Source organism: Perca fluviatilis, chromosome 12, assembly GCF_010015445.1.
Source record: "Perca fluviatilis chromosome 12, GENO_Pfluv_1.0, whole genome shotgun sequence".
Lineage (NCBI taxonomy): Eukaryota > Metazoa > Chordata > Actinopteri > Perciformes > Percidae > Perca > Perca fluviatilis.
This window is the reverse complement of record NC_053123.1, coordinates 27,338,703-27,357,433: the sequence shown is the minus strand read 5'-3', so window position 1 is coordinate 27,357,433 and position 18,731 is coordinate 27,338,703. Positions and strand designations below refer to the sequence as shown.

Genomic DNA, 18,731 nt, shown 5'->3' with positions numbered 1-18,731 from the left:
AAAGAAACAATTTCTTCTTCGGTCAGCTAGAGAGTTACAAAAGTTGTGGAATAGTTGTGGTAAACTTCGACATATTACAATTATGTCTTCACATTTACTACCTCCGGCCACCTATTGGATCAGCTCAGAAAAATCAAAGACACATCTGACACTGTCCACCTATTAAAATATCCTTTTGTAAAATGTGCCATATCACTACAAAATGAATTTGTGTCATTATACATACAGTTTAAAGCCAGAATGCTGAACACTAGATTTTTCTGTCAGCATTTTTGACATTGATTTTGCTATTTTGTTGTCTTACACTGTAACATATTGTCTAAAGTCTCCAAGGCTGTTTGATTTTCTTCATTTTTAACAGCACAATCACTGAGTTTTCCTCATGGGACAGTAAAGTTGATCTCACTTTGAGAGTTGACAAAATAATCTCAACTCACGGTTCACTTACTAGCTTTTCCCGAAGCTTTTTAAATGCATCTCAGGGTCTTCATCAGTGAACAGAGTTTACTTAGTTGTCATGGACTCTATCAAGAACGCGATGAGGCCACTAAATTAATGTTTTTGGATTTTATTTTGAGAATAAAGCTTGTGTAGGCAGCATGTAAAAAATCGGCAGCACTAACTGGTGTGAGAGGTACAAGGTGAGACAATAACCAGACCACCTGCTCTGAGTTTGTTATTTCAGGGAACATTGGGCGTACTGTATTGCCGCAGAAAAAGGTAGTCCTGCACATTTCACCTTTTTTTTTTTTAAGTGGCCACATTATGCTCATTTTCAGGTTAATAATTGTATTTTGAGGTTGTACCAGAATAGGTTTACATGGTTTAATTATCAAAAACGTGCGCAGTAGCTAGGTAAGGCTCACGATTGCTAGCTAGCTGTTTCTCTAACTGCAGTCAGTACAAGGCAGGATAAGCTGGGAGACTTCTAAATGAGGGCACACTTCCAACTTTGCTTGGAATACCTGCAGAAGAGGGACATGATAGTAGTTCTTTTGTATATTATGGTAAAGTTGTGTGTGTTGTAGCAATGTTTTGCCATTGAGAACGAGGGGGCTAACCGCTAGCATGCTAGTGCTAGCATGGTTTAGCCCCCTTGTTTCGGCTAGTGACGTAGAAAGCCCTGCAGATTTTGAACAGCTCACCCGGAGACTGAAGGCAGGATCCGTTCAGAAACCGTATCTCACTCAAAACAGCAAGGATGTTTTTTGTTTTTTTCTTCAAGTTTGTATGTGTGTGGAAGCACCAGAGACACAAAATAACACCCCAAATCCCCGAAAAAGTGATTTTTTTTATTTCATAACATGGGCACTTTAAATATTCTTTTTGGGCATTTTAGGCATTTATTATATAGGACAGCTGAATATGTGAAAGGGGGGAGAGAGAGAGAGAGAGAGAGAGGGGGAATGACATGCAGCCAAGGGCTGCAGGTCGGAATTGAACCTGTGGCCTCTGCTGCAAACGCTGAGCCTCATCCCATTTCACTTTAATAGATACAAACAGGCCACCATGGTTTACAGTGCAGAAAAACCTCTCATCGAGTGCGCGGGAGATGCTGCTTGTTATTCACTCTGTCACTTTGTCCAACAGGAACCAGCTCCACCTGCAGAGGGCGCAACTGCAGCAGGCTCTGTTGGACGTCGGCGGCGGCGTGGAGTTTGCAGAGAGACTGCTGAGCTGCGGCTCAGACGCTGAGATCCTCAGCGCCAAAGGAGTGACACTGAGAAGACTGACCAGCCTGGCAAAGAACAGCTACGACCCCAACCCGGCAACCGTCGCCACCGACGACAGCAGCGGCATCAGCTTCATGGCCAGGGAGCCGGCGGGGGATGTGGAGGGCTACCCGGTGGTTGGGGTGATCAACTCTAAAACAGTGGACCTCAGCAAGTGCACCGTCGAAGGGGAAGGTAAACCAATATATTCTGTTTTAAGAGTAATGTCAGGATGATGGGGCTCTGTAGGTTTTTCAGCTTGTTGTAATGTTTTACTTTTTTCAATACTACTACTACACTACTAGTGTTTTCTTAAAAGGTAACTCATGTATTCCAGTAAGTACTTACAAAGCTATTTTATCTTCATTAGGCTAATACAAAATTAATATCCCAGAGTAAATTGCAAAATGAAGTATTTTCAAGGATCAGCTGCTTTTTAATCAATTTCCATTTTCTGCCTATTTAAAGTAAAGGTTTGTTATTTAATTTTTTTTTTTTTTTATTGTCTGTGAATCCCATACAAAAAAAGAAAACCAAAAATGAATTGATCTTGCCCTGTGCTTTAGAGCACCGCTCTTGACCAAAAACTACTACAAGCACATGAATGTGTTTTTTTAATTTTTATTATTACCGTGAACACAGCCACTGTAGTTTATCTTAAGTCGATACTACATACAAAATACTGGTGCTGTACGTGTGCAACTAGTGCAATAAATCTGTATTAAATCATTACTGAAATTGGTTCCAACAAATACTTTATTTACTCCTGGAGTTTTAGAGATCTACTTTTTCAGTAGGAACCATTTGGCTTCGGCTGAACGCCGCAGACTGAGAAGTTGAAAAGCATTGAATAGACAGACTAACGCATTGTTGTTGTTGAAGATTTGTTGGCTGTAAGAAAAATATAGAATATCACCTTTTCTTCTCCATAAAATTGCTAAACTGCTGCAAATCCATGTTTTTAATAGGTGTCTTAATTCAGTTATGTTTTCATTTTAAAATGCATTAGTTATTCAGAACACCTATTAATTATTTATATATATATATAGTGCTATTTAGACCGGCAAGATTGCCAAAACTATCCCTAGGGACCATCACGCCACCCGTGGGAGAAGTTGTAGGCAGGCTGGTGGGGAGGTGGAGGGGGTGAGGTCAGTGAAGACAGAGTTCTTCTGGAGCAGTTAAAGACTACTGTTACCTTCCTGGGTGCTTTGGCTCAAAGACTCAAAGAATTCCTGTGGGACCGAAGGAATGTTGAGTTGACTCGACAGGCCTGAAGGCAGTGCAATGAGGGGATGTTTACACACAAACATTACATGCACACACACACACACACACACACACACCAACACTGTAAAAGCGAGAAGGGAAGGAAAAACCTACAAATGGCATTGCAAGTGGCTCCAGGACATGTTCTAACAACAGGAATGACTTCTCTTAAAGATAAAAGACATGTATTTCAACCTCCAGGGATTCATAATGGAAGAAACACACACACATACTCACACACACACTTTGTCACATTTAATTGGTGTAAGTCATCCTCTGTTAACCCAGGCAGTGGCGATTTGAGACCCTCCTAAAAATTATAATAATAAAAAACAAATACATTTTTTATTTTATTTATGCTTCAAGTTAGAGTTTGCAAACTTGACTGTTAGTGAGAGAGGACAAACAATTACAGGTTCAAAGAAACAAGTTTAATATCCTGTGTCGCTGTCGCCAATGCTATGCATCTGTCACCCAGTCAAGGAAAGTTTTATATTTTATTTATTTATCGTTAACACCTCATTATCCTTTCATTTGATTCTGGTAGTCCATAAAGGGACTTTCATAGTTTTTTCATATGTTCAATATTTTGCATTTATCCTCTTGTTTTAATATAAATACATATATTCATTGTTATCCAGTGAAATTACTGATTAAGCGGGGGTCAACACGCAAGACACTGTATCCGTGTAACATTCTCATTAGGGGCTGAGCCCCCCTAAAGGTCTGATCCTAGAATCGCCCCTGAACTCAGGGCTGCACGATATGAGGAAAATGTGCTATATATATATATATATATATATATATATATATATATATATATATATATATATATATATAAACATTGTTTAATATCGCAATAACTCTATTACTTGTGATAAACTGATATTAAAATGTACTCAGTTCTGCCTTTCCGCTGCTTTCAGTATACTACTAAAATACAACAAATTGCTTGTTGAATTAAAAAAAGAAAGGTCATTTCCAACATTCTTTTATTGAACCAGTTAAACATTAAATTGAAAATAAAAAAGAGAATGATAGTTGCGTTTTAAAGTGCAGTTTTCTGCCTCTGTCTCTCAACTAACACAAAGTTTCTTTCCCAATGTGTTCCCAATCTGCAAGTTGGCATGGCGATGACAATTTTGTGCAGCCCTACGTTGTCCTTCACAAATCCCACCCTTCCTAAACACACACACACACACACACACACACACAAGCACACACAGCCAGCAGAGATTTGTAGCAGCTTGCCTCAATAAAAGGCTTTAAGTCGTGTTTGCCTCTGTGGGAAATTGAAAACCTCAGCAAATAAGGACTTCGACGCGGTACCTCTGGGTGTCAAAGTGTGTAGTTTAATGTTTGCCAGGAGGTCAGCCCGTGCATTGTGTCAGTCGTTTGTTTGGGTGCTTGCTCGTGCCTGTATTAGACTGTTTGTATGGCCATATAAAGCACCTTGCCAAGCAGCATACCTTCTAGTTATCCACACCTACTTTTTGTATTTACTCTTCTTCTTTTTTTATGTAGGATGATGCTGTATAAATCCACTGTGTCACTATATCAGCTACACCAGCTTTAAGTTGTTTGTCCCTTCCAAGTTAACTTTCATCAGCCACATCGTCTTTACGCTGTGTAACTCTTTCATTTAACGGGCCAGATAAAGGCCAGATTTTTGTGTTGACTATTAGAAAGCAGAAGTCACAAAGGCTTGCCGGCGATTATCCCCTCTCTGTGTGATAAGAGGGTTTGAAGTGGTGGGTTTTGGTCCACAGCACAGGTGGAATGTGGGCCAGAACAGCTGTGTCTGTAGCGGGGGCAGCTGCTGGGTAGTCGGCTTAGCAAGCACACACACATAAATTCACAGATAATTCACGCCCATTAGCAGCAGCATGGACAGCAGCAATAGACTACTGGTCCGAATGATAGTAATTGTAGTAGTAGAAGTTTTAGCGTGGGCAGTGGTAGTAATTACTGCACTCAATCTTATGTTTGAGGACCAATAGCTAGAATGTGAAGAGTAGCTAACCATATGTGAACAGACATCATGTACCAATTAAAATGATTAAAGTGTAATTTGCTCTATCCTAAACCACAGGAATGTCTGGCAAGTGTCAGTCAGACACACCCTGTACACTCACAGCCCTGTGAAGAGCTCTGATTAGCCTAGGTAATTAAGCTGTGTGGGTGCACAATGAGCGTGCAAGGCCTTTTTTTTTTTTTTTTATCTATAAATAAGATAATAGTAACATTCTGTATTAATAAAAGAAAGGCCCACTCCCAAGTGTTAAAATATTGATGCATAATGTCAGCAACCTTTTAGCATTTAAATATAGCAGTAGTAGCTACAGTAATGGTGTGATATTAGCAGCAATAGCTTCAGTAACGGCAAGAGCAGTGTTGTAATGTAACCAAGTACAAATACTTTGTTACTGTACTTAAGTAGAATTTTCCCGTATCTGTACTTTCCTTCATTATTTATATTTCCCGGAAACTTCTACTTTTACTCCACTACATTACTAATTAAGATGTATACTTCTACTCCACTACATTTCCCGTAAGCATCTTAGTTACTCGTTACTACAAAATGAAATCAGAAGTTACACTGGAAAAAAGCAGGTTTGGTGAATCATTGGTCCTAGATTGCAAGTTAATGCACGCTTTATTCCGGTTGGTGACGTAATGCCTGTTTGTTGCCAAGCGGCAAAAAAAACAAACATTGGCCAAAACGACCGAAGAAGAGGAGGAAGCATAATAACTCATAGTCATGGAATCACCTGGTGCATGTCACAAACGGATGACGAACACCCTGAGGACAGTGGTGAAGATAACGTTACACACCTTTGGTCATAATCAGTTTTTTTTTTTTTTACTTTCACTTCTAATAATGAAGTACTTTTAATATCCGATAATTACTTTTGATACTTACAGTAAATATCAGATACCGTAAAGTGCTCATATTATGCTTTTTGGCTTTTCCCCTTTCCTTTATTGTGTTATATATCTTTTTTGTGCACATTATAGGTTAACAAAGTGAAAAAGCACCAAGTCCACCCCAAAGGGACTTACCATCTCCAACAGAAAACACTGTTCACCAACTGCTCCAAACAGCTCTGTTGTAGTCCAGCCTTTACTTCAGAGACAAACGTGCGTCACTTTGTAACACACGTTATAATGCTCGCCTAGCTGCTAGCGTGGCACGACCTCATACTCTGCTTCTGACTGGCTAGTAGTACTTACTGCACATGTGCGACTCCCATCAAAGATGGTACAGAAGTGAGATGTCTCACTCTGTAGCTAAAACAGAGAGCTCAACACACAGGGTGAAAAGAGGAGCTGCAGCAATGTGCAGTACAATAAAAATATGGTGTTTTCTGAAAATTAAACCACATAAACCTATTCTGGTATAACCTCTAAATACAATTATGAACCTGAAAATGAGCATAATATGAGCACTTTAAGACTTTTACTCAAGAAATATTCTGAAAGGTGACTTTAACTTCTACCAAAGTCATTTTCTGGTAAGATACTTGCTTTCAAGTATTTTATACAAGACTGAGCAAAAGTAATGGTAATAATACAAGTATTGCTGTAGTAAAAAGACGGAGTAGAAACAGAATGAATGCTATTTTATTTACATGTCATGCCACTAAGTAGCCCATCCCACACAGAATTACATGACATCAATACAAAAGATATTTTATCCACAGCTTCCGGTCCAATGTCCACACACAACATACTCTACTTCATACAAAATAAAAAAATAAATAAAGAAAACCTATTGCAACAGCCATTACACAATAGTTTAACCCATAGATTGTCCAACTAGAACTAAAACATTTCATACATAAAAAAAACTACAACCACAGAAAAATAAGTAAATGAACAGGGAATGTCACTTCCAGACAGAGAACCATCGATACCAAGCCGCCTTTCTTTTAGCCCATGATTTGAAAAATGTCTACAAATAAAAATGTTTTATGTTCAAACAACCAAACTAACAGATCTATATCCTGCCTCATCTCTTTTACTTTAACTTTGTTAAATAATTGCAATCTTAAATCACGATAATATGGACAATACAAAGCTAAATTAACCTTATTCTCAATTTTATTGAGATCACATAAATTAGAAGAACAGAATTTGCAGAATAAGTTAATATAGTTCATTAGCAACAATAGCAGCTTCAACAGCTTCCAAACAGATGCCCCTGCAGCTACTGGAGAACGCTGAATAATAAAGGAGGAATACGATGTGTTGGATCATTAGTTATCGCACGGCTAACAGAATCTGACAAGAAAATGCAAAGCAACATAAATCATGGATATGAACGCAAATTATGTTGGCTTTAACGCGACAAGAACGCCACATCAGCTGATGAATATCTTCAGCGATTGTGTCCCCCCCCCCGAGCAAAGCAGAACAAGTTAATGAAACACTAAATAATGATGAGGTTCTGGAAAACTGTGGTCAGCAACACTGACGCCCAGCAGTGCCTGGAGTCACACTTCCACTGGCAGCAGTCACCATATGTTTAGGGCGAAAGTGGCTCACGTAAGCACTCAGTAGGAGGTTGTATTGAGGGTGAGATGTTGTCACTGCAGTCTTAAGGGACAAAAGACAGAGGTCTAAGTGTCTCCATTTTGTGGTGTGTCTGAACGACGAAGAGCCTCTTTTTAAAGGGATGTGCATGTGCAGGATCACAAACCTTCTAAGTTTGTGTGAGAAGTAGGGCTGGGACGATATGCTTTTGTCCCGATTCGATGCTTTCCCGACATACATGGGTGCCGATTTGATATGTAATACCATTTTCAGTTATTGCATTTATATAGTATTGAGTGTTGCGATTTTCTTTTCCTTCTTTAACAAAACCAAAAGTTGAATAATACCCTTCTAGAAGCTATATACCAATGGGGCATTTCTAAAAAGTAATTGTTTTCTTTAAAAAAAAAGAAAAAAATGCACAGCACATGTCAGTCAGGTCTTTTTATTTATATTTATATATATATATATATATATATATATATATATATATATATATATATATATATAGTGCCTTGCGAAAGTATTCGGCCCCCTTGAACTTTTCGACCTTTTGCCACATTTCAGGCCTCAAACATAAAGATATAAAACTGTAATTTTTGTGAAGAATCAACAACAAGTGGGACACAATCATGAAGTGGAACGAAATTTATTGGATATTTCAAACCTTTTAAACAAATAAAAAACTGAAATATTGGGCGTGCAAAATTATTCAGCCCCCTTAAGTTAATACTTTGTAGCGCCACCTTTTGCTGCGATTACAGTTGTAAGTCGCTTGGGGTATGTCTCTATCAGTTTTGCACATCGAGAGACTGACATTTTTGCCCATTCCTCCTTGCAAAACAGCTCGAGCTCAGTGAGGTTGGATGGAGAGCGTTTGTGAACAGCAGTTTTCAGTTCTTTCCACAGATTCTCGATTGGATTCAGGTCTGGACTTTGACTTGGCCATTCTAACACCTGGATATGTTTATTTGTGAACCATTCCATTGTAGATTTTGCTTTACGTTTTGGATCATTGTCTTGTTGGAAGACAAATCTCCGTCCCAGTCTCAGGTCTTTTGCAGACTCCATCAGGTTTTCTTCCAGAATGGTCCTGTATTTGGCTCCATCCATCTTCCCATGAATTTTAACCATCTTCCCTGTCCCTGCTGAAGAAAAGCAGGCCCAAACCATGATGCTGCCACCACCATGTTTGACAGTGGGGATGGTGTGTTCAGGGTGATGAGCTGTGTTGCTTTTACGCCAAACATAACGTTTTGCATTGTTGCCAAAAAGTTCGATTTTGGTTTCATCTGACCACAGCACCTTCTTCCACATGTTTGGTGTGTCTCCCAGGTGGCTTTTGGCAAACTTTAAACAACACTTTTTATGGATATCTTTAAGAAATGGCTTTCTTCTTGCCACTCTTCCATAAAGGCCAGATTTGTGCAGTATACGACTGATTGTTGTCCTATGGACAGAGTCTCCCACCTCAGCTGTAGATCTCTGCAGTTCATCCAGAGTGATCATGGGCCTCTTGGCTGCATCTCTGATCAGTCTTCTCATTGTATGAGCTGAAAGTTTAGAGGGACGGCCGGGTCTTCGTGATTTGTAGTGGTCTGATACTCCTTCCATTTCAATATTATCGCTTGCACAGTGCTCCTTGGGATGTTTAAAGCTTGGGAAATCTTTTTGTATCCAACCGGCTTTAAACTTCTCCACAACAGTATCTCGGACCTGCCTGGTGTGTTCCTTGTTCTTCATGATGCTCTCTGCGCTTTACACGGACCTCTGAGACTATCACAGAGCAGGTGCATTTATAACGGAGACTTGATTACACACAGCTGGATTCTATTTATCATCATTAGTCATTTAGGTCAACATTGGATCATTCAGAGATCCTCACTGAACTTCTGGAGAGAGTTTGCTGCACTGAAAGTAAAGGGGCTGAATAATTTTGCACGCCCACTTTTTCAGTTTTTATTTGTTAAAAACGTTTGAAATAGCCAATGAATTTCGTTCCACTTCATAATTGGGACCCACTTGTTGTTGATTCTTCTCAAAAAATTACAGTTTTATATCTTTATGTTTGAGGCCTGAAATGTGGCAAAAGGTCGAAACGTTTCAAGGGGGCGAATACTTTCGAAGGCACTGTATATATATATATATATATATATATATACATATATATATATATAATGCTATTTAGACCGGCAAGATTGCCAAAACTATCCCTAGGGACCATCACACCACCCGTGGGAGAAGTTGTAGGCAGGCTGGTGGGGAGGTGGAGGGGGTGAGGTCAGTGAAGACAGAGTTCTTCTGGAGCAGTTAAAGAGTACTGTTACCTTCCTGGGTGCTTTGGCTCAAAGAAAAAAAAGCTATTGGGACCTTGAATTTCCCCTTCCCCAATAAAGTATCTATCTATCTATCTATCTATCTATCTATCTATCTATCTATCTATCAATACCATGTGTAGCAATATATAATAATATTGAGGAGGTGATGCATCATGATGCATCGTGATATTGATTAGAATCGTTGACAGGATAATCGTAATGGAGTCTTGACATCAGTGAAGATTCACACCCCTAACCTCTAACCCCTTGGCCACAGGTCTACAGAGGGGCGTGGAGGGGCAGCAGGGCCACTTCGCCCTGGTGTGCCGAGACTCAGCTGGGGAGCAGGTGGCACGAGGTGGAGAGCATGTCCTGGTCAGCATCGTTCACAAGGAGAAGAAAAACTGGTGAGTGCCGTGTCAACATTTTAGCTTTCCGGGACCTTTCTGGAACACAAGGTAAGAGGGAACAGGCCAGGTAGGTGATGCAGCTTTACTTCAGCCAGACAAGAAGAGTCCTGGAGCAAGGTACTGATGGCTCTATATTCAAGAGCTGCAATGATTAATCGATTAGTTGTAAACTATTTTGATAATCGATTAATCCGTTTGAGTCATTTTTTATGAAAAGAAAGTAAAAATTCTCAGTTTACAGGTTCTTAAATGTAAATATTTTCTAGTTTTGTCACTCCTGTGACAGTAAACTACATATCTTTTGAGTTGTTGTAGTATAGTAGTTTTTCTTTTTTTAAAGATAATTTTTGGGGGTTTTTCCGCCTTTTAATCGATAGGACAGCTAGGTGAGGAAGGGAAGAGAGAGGAGGGAAGACACGCAGGAAATCGTCACAGGTCGGACTCGATCCCTGGACCTCTGCGTCGAGGCATAAGCCTCTCAGTATATGTGCGCCTGCTCTACCCACTGAGCCAACCCGGCCACTGAAAGAGACATTTTTTTTGTGGGTTGGGACAGGTTGAAAATTGTACTTGCAATGAAAAATTAATAAAAAACATTGTTGGAAAAAAAGAAGATATTTGAGGACGGCATATTGGGCTTTGGAAAACACACATTGACATTTTTTAGACCAAACAACAAATGGATTAATTGAGAAAATAATCAACAGATCAATCGACAATGGAAAATAATCCTTAGTAGCAGCACTATTACATTTGCGCTGGTGAAGTAGCTTTTTCATGGCGCACGGTGAGGTTTCTTTCTTCCCTCAGTGAGGGGAGAGTCATTGACAATCCAGCAGCACGCTACTGTCGAGGTTGATCAAGTGTTTCGCCGGCTGCCGCCCAGCTGCTCAGAGCAGGTCAACAGAGCCCTCCCCACCTGTGTACTGCGCTATTTCTGTCACTTTGGTTGGAGGAGCTGCACCCTTATCAAACCAACAACTTTTAATCATGTTTTTCTTCAATTAAACATTATTTAATCAGAAAAAAAGTTGTTGTATTCCATTAATAGGCAATGCCAGGAAGAGTCCTATCTTACTGCCACAGCAGAGCCTGCAGGGTTGTAAAAGACAGTACTCTTTTCACCATCTGTTCACGCTGCTGCCCTCTGGAAGACGCCACAGGGCCACAAAATGCCGCAACTCCAGACTAAGGAACGGTTTTGACCTCACAGCCATTCACACAAACTGAACTCTTACTCCCCAATCCCCCCTCCTCCCTACCACCACAATGATTTAAATGATGTGAAATAACTGCATATGCACTTAATCCAATTATTTTTACAGCAGTTTATTTTATCGTATTTCACCTTATTTGACATCCATTCCATCTTAGTCTATATATCGACGACGTTTCATTTCCGGGATTGTTCAAATTCCGCTGGATGTCCCTCTTTTTAGGCCGGATGTCCGTCACCTTCCCCTTTCTTTGTGTTGGCATTCTAAACTCCGGTGGATTTCTGAGGACTCCTCAGATCTCTGCAGGGTAAATCCAGACCGCTAGCTAGACGATCTGACCAATCTGTTGCACGACTAAAACAAGTTTTGAACGTACACATGTTCAACCAAAACAAGTTCCTTCCCGAGGCTATCTTGCAGAGGCACCGTTGCTCCGTCCGGCTTAGCACCGCCCAAGACCATTGTGATTGTTTTAAAGAAATGCCAGATCCTCCTCCGCAGCGCAGTGGAGGAAGGTCTGGCATTGCGAGACTAATTCTATCTCAATGTGCGAGTATGAGTGTGTGTTTGAGCAGAGCGAATCGGAACAGTTTTTCTTTTATAAGACACAGAAAAAGGTTGTTGTATGTGAACATGCAATGACAATAAAGGCATGCATTCATTCATTCATTCATATCTGCTTGTCACCATCATCAGTTATCCACAATGCCTGCCTGCTTAGTTTATTAAGTGTTACAGCCACGTGAGGATGCCATCTGTGTTTCATCTACAGTGTGTAATTTGAGTGATATGCATTATTAAGCCACATTTAACACCAGATCTCCTTTGGTTGCCTTGGTAACATCTAGCACCAGGCTTTTAATAACTCCAATAACCCCACAAAGCTTTGTCCCTCTTCTACACATCAAACGTGTTGGTCACATCTCGGTAATCAACGCAACCTCCTAGTTTATGCAGTAAAAATAACTGTTAATAACATGTTGATGCATGAAATAGGCCGGCCTCTAGCGTATCAACACCATTATGTACTTGAATTGTCGTGCAGAGATCAAGAGGTCCTCAATAGGTCCAAATTTATGTTTTGATCTCTGGTTGTCTGAGAAGAATTTGGCTAAAGCTTGGTGCAAAAATCACCCTCAATCTAAGAAGTTGCTGATTCAGAATCAGATGATTTACAACACAAAAAAAAGCTAACTTTGCAAGTTAAAGAAGTTTGTTACATGCTCTGCTGAGGGTTGTTATTGTTACACAGTGAATTGTGAAAAGGAGGTGAGGATAAAATGCAAGAAACCAATGCCCTTTACATTCATTTCCAAAAGAATTGATTATCAGTTGCATTTTTTTCCCTGATATTCTACAGTATTCTTGACAAGATGATTTTCTTTTCTTTTCCTTTAGCACAGTGGAGACGACTGTGGTTGACAACAGCGATGGATCCTACAGAGTTTCATACACGCCTGAAGAGCCAGGAACCTACTCGGTGTGGGTTTGTGTCAAAGCTCAACATGTCAAGGTACGAAAACCGACTCCAGGAGAACGTCACACCAAAATATAATAATCTAGGGAAAAGCATTTATTTGATATTATACTGTATATTTGAAAACAATTGTTGTTAATTGTGTGTTGGCAGCTGAGAACGGCATGTAAGAATAGCTGAATGTGAAGTTGGACTGAGCCGTGGCGCTGCCAGCAGTTCACAGCGTACCACCTCAGGGCTGTTAACATCATCCTGACAAATTAAATCAACATGGGCAAAATCCTCTTCAGGCAAAAATGAATAATTAAACAGGCTGTGAAATTTGCCTTTTGTAACTGTTTGACTTATCAGAGAGCAGCCACTTTTCTGTTTTTTTTTGGTTTTAAAGTGCTCATATTATGCTTTTTCCCTTTCCTCTATTGGGTTATATATATATTTTTTTTGTGTGCACGTTATAGGTTGAGTGAAAAAGCCCAAAGTCCACCCCAAAGGGACTTACCATCTCCAACAGAAAACACTGTTCACAAACTGCTCCAAACAGCTCTGTTGTAGTCCAGCCTTTACGTCAGGGACGAACGTACGTCACTAACACGTTATAATGCTCGCCTAGCTGCTAGCGTGGCACGCCCTCATACTCTGCTTCTGACTGGCTAGTAGTCCTTACCTAGCTACTGCGCATGTGCGACTCCCAACAAAAATGGTACCGAAGTGAGATGCCTCACTCTGTAGCTAAAACAGAAAGCTCAGCACACAGGGTGAAAAGAGGAGCTGCAGCAACGTGCAGTACAACAAAAATGGTGTTTTTTGAAAATTAAAGCATTTAAACCTATTCTGATACAACCTCTAAATACAATTATGAACCTGAAAATGAGCATAATATGAGCACTTTAATGTTGGCTTGTGTAGTGTCGACTCAGACAGACGGACAACGGCTCACTGACTCTCTCCCGTCTCGTCCTGCAGGGCTCTCCGTTTCTTCTGAATGTGAAGAGGAAGTTGAGGCTTCACAGCGGGACGTTTCACTGCTGCTCTTTCTGCTCCAGTGGAGGAGCCAAAGAGGCTCGCTGTGGCTGCGCGGGAACCATGCCAGGTACACAGAAGAGATCTTCTAAAATGTCTGGTCAGAAGGACGGCTTCTATTCAGTTTTTCACAATGAAAAATCACAACAAAAATGGTACACTTTGTTCTCAGGTAGGACATAGAGAGAGAAAAGCTTTATTACTATCATCTGTGCTTTTTTTTTAATGTGATGGCTTCTGTTTTGGGGAGAAACAGGTTATGTTATTGCAAATATCTGATATCTTTACTCACCATGGGCAGTCTTTTTTTTATTGAAACACACATCAAAAGTGCTTAAGAAACAGTTACACAAATTGTCATACGCATTTGTCTATTTTTTAGGAATCATGCAGCCACAAGACTTGCTGTGTTTTGAGAAAAGAGGCACAGTATTCTCACTAAGAAGCTCCTACTGTCTTTATCACAAACATCATTTCTCTCTCCATCTTAACTCAGCATGTCCACAAACAGAGGGATGAGTAGAAATGGCAGGGTGAAGGTGAAATGGCAATATAACGGTGCCTACCCACTGCTAGTACCAGCTCTACTCGGCTCGACCGCGGTGCCTTGTCCTCCTTTTGCCATTGCAGATTAAGTACCGCCTCATGCGTGAAGCGAGCGTGGCTGGTCGTCATAGCGACGCCGCAGAAAACTGCCGTGAGCTAACGCGACACACACACACAGAACGTCGAAGGTGTGTTGTTGTTGCCACAGCCAGAAGACACATTTAGTTTCACAAGAAGCTGGAGGCAGCAAAAACTTAAATAAAAATAAAATAAATAAAAGCACAGCTGGCTAAACTATTTAGAAATGGCGGATTTGTTCATGACACCCCCATCTGTCGCTAGCAATGATGACGCAGCGATTAGTGACGATTCTCTCCGACCAATCAGGAGTCTGCAGGTTTTCACGTCACCTTTTGGTATCGCCTCAGCTTGCTTGGAACCTCGACGGCGGTGATACTAAAAAAAAAAAAAATACCTGTTGGCAGGTGCCAGGGACTTTTTTTCATAATGGAAAACCAAAAAAGACGAGTAGTCGAGGCGAGTCGAGCAGGTACCATGTAATGGAAAAACGCCATTAGTTGCAATACTTCAAAGATCGATGATGATATACAACATTGTAAGAATATGTGAAGGACATTTTTCCCTTCAGGTGTAATCATTCAACCGTGGAAGTCACCTTGTTCACATCTGCATCTATTTTGCTGTGTCCTGCACATGCAGTCATATATAGCTTTGTTAATATATAGCAAGTATTTAAAAAAAAAAGAATTAGGTGTACTTCTTGGAGAGTTAAGCATATTAAGATGATTCACTTTCTTTGTGTGTTTCTTCGTGTGATACTTTAAAGATCTTTTTTACTGGCTCTTGTGTTCCAGCAGTGGAAGAAGTACTCAGATCCTTTACTTAGGTAAAATTAGCAATACTACAGTAAACATACTGTTACAAGTAAATGTCCTGCATTTAAAACCTTAAGTAATGTAATCGAAATGTGCTTAAAATACCAAAAGTAAAAATACTCATTATGCAGAATCTGCAAGGAAACTAGAAAGTAATGGTGTCAAATAAGTAGTAGTCGTGGAGTAAAAGTGCAATATTTGCCTCAAATGTAGTGGAGCGGAAGTGTAAAGTGGTATAAAATGGAAATACTCAAGGACAAGCACTGCAAAATTGTACTTGAGTAAATGTACTTAGTATATTCCACCACTGGTACTTTCTGACTGCGAATAAACAAGACGCACCCTAGCGAAATCTAGACGCACCCTAGCGGCAGCAAAATTATTTTGCAGCCAGGGAGGTCTAGGCACTCTCCTTTGACTTGCAAGCTGGAAAAACCAAACTCTGGTCAGGCCAATCACATCGTGTATAGAGTCGGTGGGCGGGGCTTATGGCTGCTGCTGCTGGGACCAGCGGTCTTCTGGAAGACTTGGAGTTCAGCTTTTCTTTGAGAAAAGAACAAAGAATTCTTAAAAAAAAGGAAGATGTGTTCGGAGTTTTGCCGACCGGATACGGCAAAAGTTTAATCTACCAACTAGCTCCGTTACCTTCTTCGTTGCTCTGCCTGGTTGTAGCGCTATCCTATTACGTGCAGAGGGAATTTGAAAGACAACCGTTTATCCCGCCCCTCGGATTGAGCCCTGCCAATGGTGAGTTCCCAGACCCAACATCTTGATGTGGGTCTGGCTTGTCAGGCAGTCTGATATAAAACAAATGTGCTTTAAATGATTAAAGTTTTATTTTAACACTCAACAATCTCTTACAAACTCCAAAGTTGTTCTTGATCACATGTCTGTCTGTCTGTCTGTCTTCCATACCTGTCTGTCTGACTGCAGGAGGATTTAAAGGTTGCGGTCACGGTCATAAAGGACACCCCGGGAAGCCCCACTGGTCTTGTTGCGGCAGCACCGCGGAGCAGTCCGAGTGTTTGCCCCAGAGCGTGTTGGCTGCAGTTTCCCCCCGCGGCCACCTGCGGACCGTGGAGCTCTGAGGCGACGCGGAGGCGAGACCTGTCCCAGATGACGGAAGGTAATAAAGGGCGGCGGCAACCAAAAGGTCAGAGCGGAGGGGGAGTACGCTTCTGCTTGTTGTTGGCGGTAAATCTTGAAAAGGTCAGACGAGGAAAGCTCTAAAGACGCAGTGACTGATGCGAGACACCAACGTGGCTGTGTCTCGAGAGCCTCTGCCAAACGTTGGCCTGGTTGTGGAACGGTAGCCAGCTCACCATTACAGACAAACGCCAAAGTGTGGGCTAAAGGCTCTGAATCTCTGTGGCAAAAGTACCGTTTGTGTCTTAAGCTCTGGTTGCCTGTGACAAGATGGAGGAGAAAGAAAATGAAAAGCTCCACTCACAGCAGCACGTGTCTGCTGCTCCTGAATCAAATGTGTTAAAAGCCTCGCTGAAGGGCGAATCTATCTCTCGGAGAAGAGATAGTGCTGCTGCTTTATTCACCCACCATCCTACGCTCTCAAGCTGATTTTCTTTTTCAACCTTGAAGCTGCTGTCGATTTCAAAAGGTGCTGAAATCAGTGTTTTATATCTTAAATGTGAAAACTTGTTCAAATAGAACCATTAAGAGTCACCAGACCGTTGAACTTGAATACTTTTGTGTGTTTTGGATCCTTTAGTCAAGGGTTTTTCCCAGTAAATACCAAAGAAATCAATGTACAATTATTACTCTATTATTTCTTTATGCTCACTTCAGGTAATGACTTTTTTTGGAACAATAATCACAGAATATTCTCGAGGAAAAAGTATTGTGTTATATTGAAGTATTGGCACCAGGTACATACTGTTTACTGTTTTTGTAAGCAGGGTTTTAAATTAATATTTTTGATCACCAGCCAACATGGCTAGTATGTTTTTAAAGTAACCAGCCAATCAGATGTTACACTTTTTTCCTAACTAACTACACTGCTTTTATTTCAGTTCCTCTGGTTTGTTTTGCGCCATTCCCGTTCATCTTCTCCGTTTCGGTTTCAGCGTAGCTCATAATCAGTACTGCACGCTAGGCATGTAGCCAACTGTTGACACAGTGTTCATGGGAAATGTAGTATTTGTACTACATCAGTACTTCATCACCGGCCAAATTGTTCATTTTTTTACCCGCATTTGGCGGGTTGGCAGGTCTCAATTTAAAGCCATGTTTGTAAGTATATAATAAATACCAAATTATGGATAATTACCCGCCAGATTTTGCCATATACTCTCAAATAAATACCATTTAATACTATTTAATGTGCCTAATATAATGTTATTTCATGGTACATTTGGTTTAAAAAATGGATATTGGTACATAAAAAATACAACTCAATGATAATACTCCATTGATGAGTTGATGCCTGTATTGTGGTGCCACACACTGTTTTTAAAAGTCATGGTTTTTTCATTTTTCTAGCTTCCTGTTTGTGAATATTTGTGTTTCCCCTGTGTCATTATCCGATGTGAGTCGAGTGCAGATGCGAGTTGCGCATGCGCCACTTTGCGACAGACGCAGATCTGTTTTGCGGTTAGCCACAGAATAATGAGATGGGTACATTACATAGCAGTAATGTATTATTTAGCGTGAGGCATCACATTTTCACGGGATGATCCCTGATGTCAGTTCTAGATTAGAGGCTGCAGTAGCCTACAAGAACCTGCTAACGAGAGACTTCTGTAATGTCAATACAATAAAAATGGACCTACGTAACGAAGTTCGTTCACTGCTGGCTACAAGTTAGCAATCAAACACAACAAAGGCTGTCACTTGAATGGCGTTTTGAGCTAACGTTAGCAATCGAACAATCATAGATAGCTAAAACGTTTTTTTTTTAATTATTTCCATCTTCTGTTATTATTTGTAATGACAACAGTTTAGTATTTTATGGATTTCACAGTGCAGCCAGATCCCTTGGCGTTATATCTGAGCGTGCGCAAATCACAACTGCACTCGACTCACATCGGGTAGTGACACCCTGCCAGAAGCACTGTGCTGGAATACACTGTGCCTGTAACCACACGACCTTCATTATTCTGAGATTGTTCATAAAGTAAAATATTCTTGTTTTTTGTAAACCACAGCATTTGGCTTTTGCTCTATGCACGTAAAGATCAGTCTCAAGTGCTTATTAATGAGGGCAACATTGTCAAACCTGCACAGAATTGTGTTTTTCCTTCAGTTTCATTAGCAACTCCACCATGCCTTCTGGTGAAGAGGGCTTTATCTGGCAAACGCTGTGACCTAGAAGGT

General features: G+C 40.6%; 1 protein-coding gene across 1 annotated transcript in view; it reads left to right on the top strand.

Moving 5' to 3' along the window:
• trim45 (tripartite motif containing 45) overlaps positions 1–18,228 on the top strand; it is a 20,925-nt gene extending 2,697 nt beyond the window's left edge. Inside the window, 5 exon segments of the mRNA XM_039818967.1 lie at positions 1,591–1,907; positions 10,113–10,242; positions 12,861–12,975; positions 13,903–14,029; positions 16,335–18,228. Coding sequence (XP_039674901.1) covers positions 1,591–1,907; positions 10,113–10,242; positions 12,861–12,975; positions 13,903–14,029; positions 16,335–16,489 — 844 coding nt within the window. The 3' untranslated portion in view covers positions 16,490–18,228.
• The last annotated feature ends 503 nt before the right edge of the window (positions 18,229–18,731 follow it).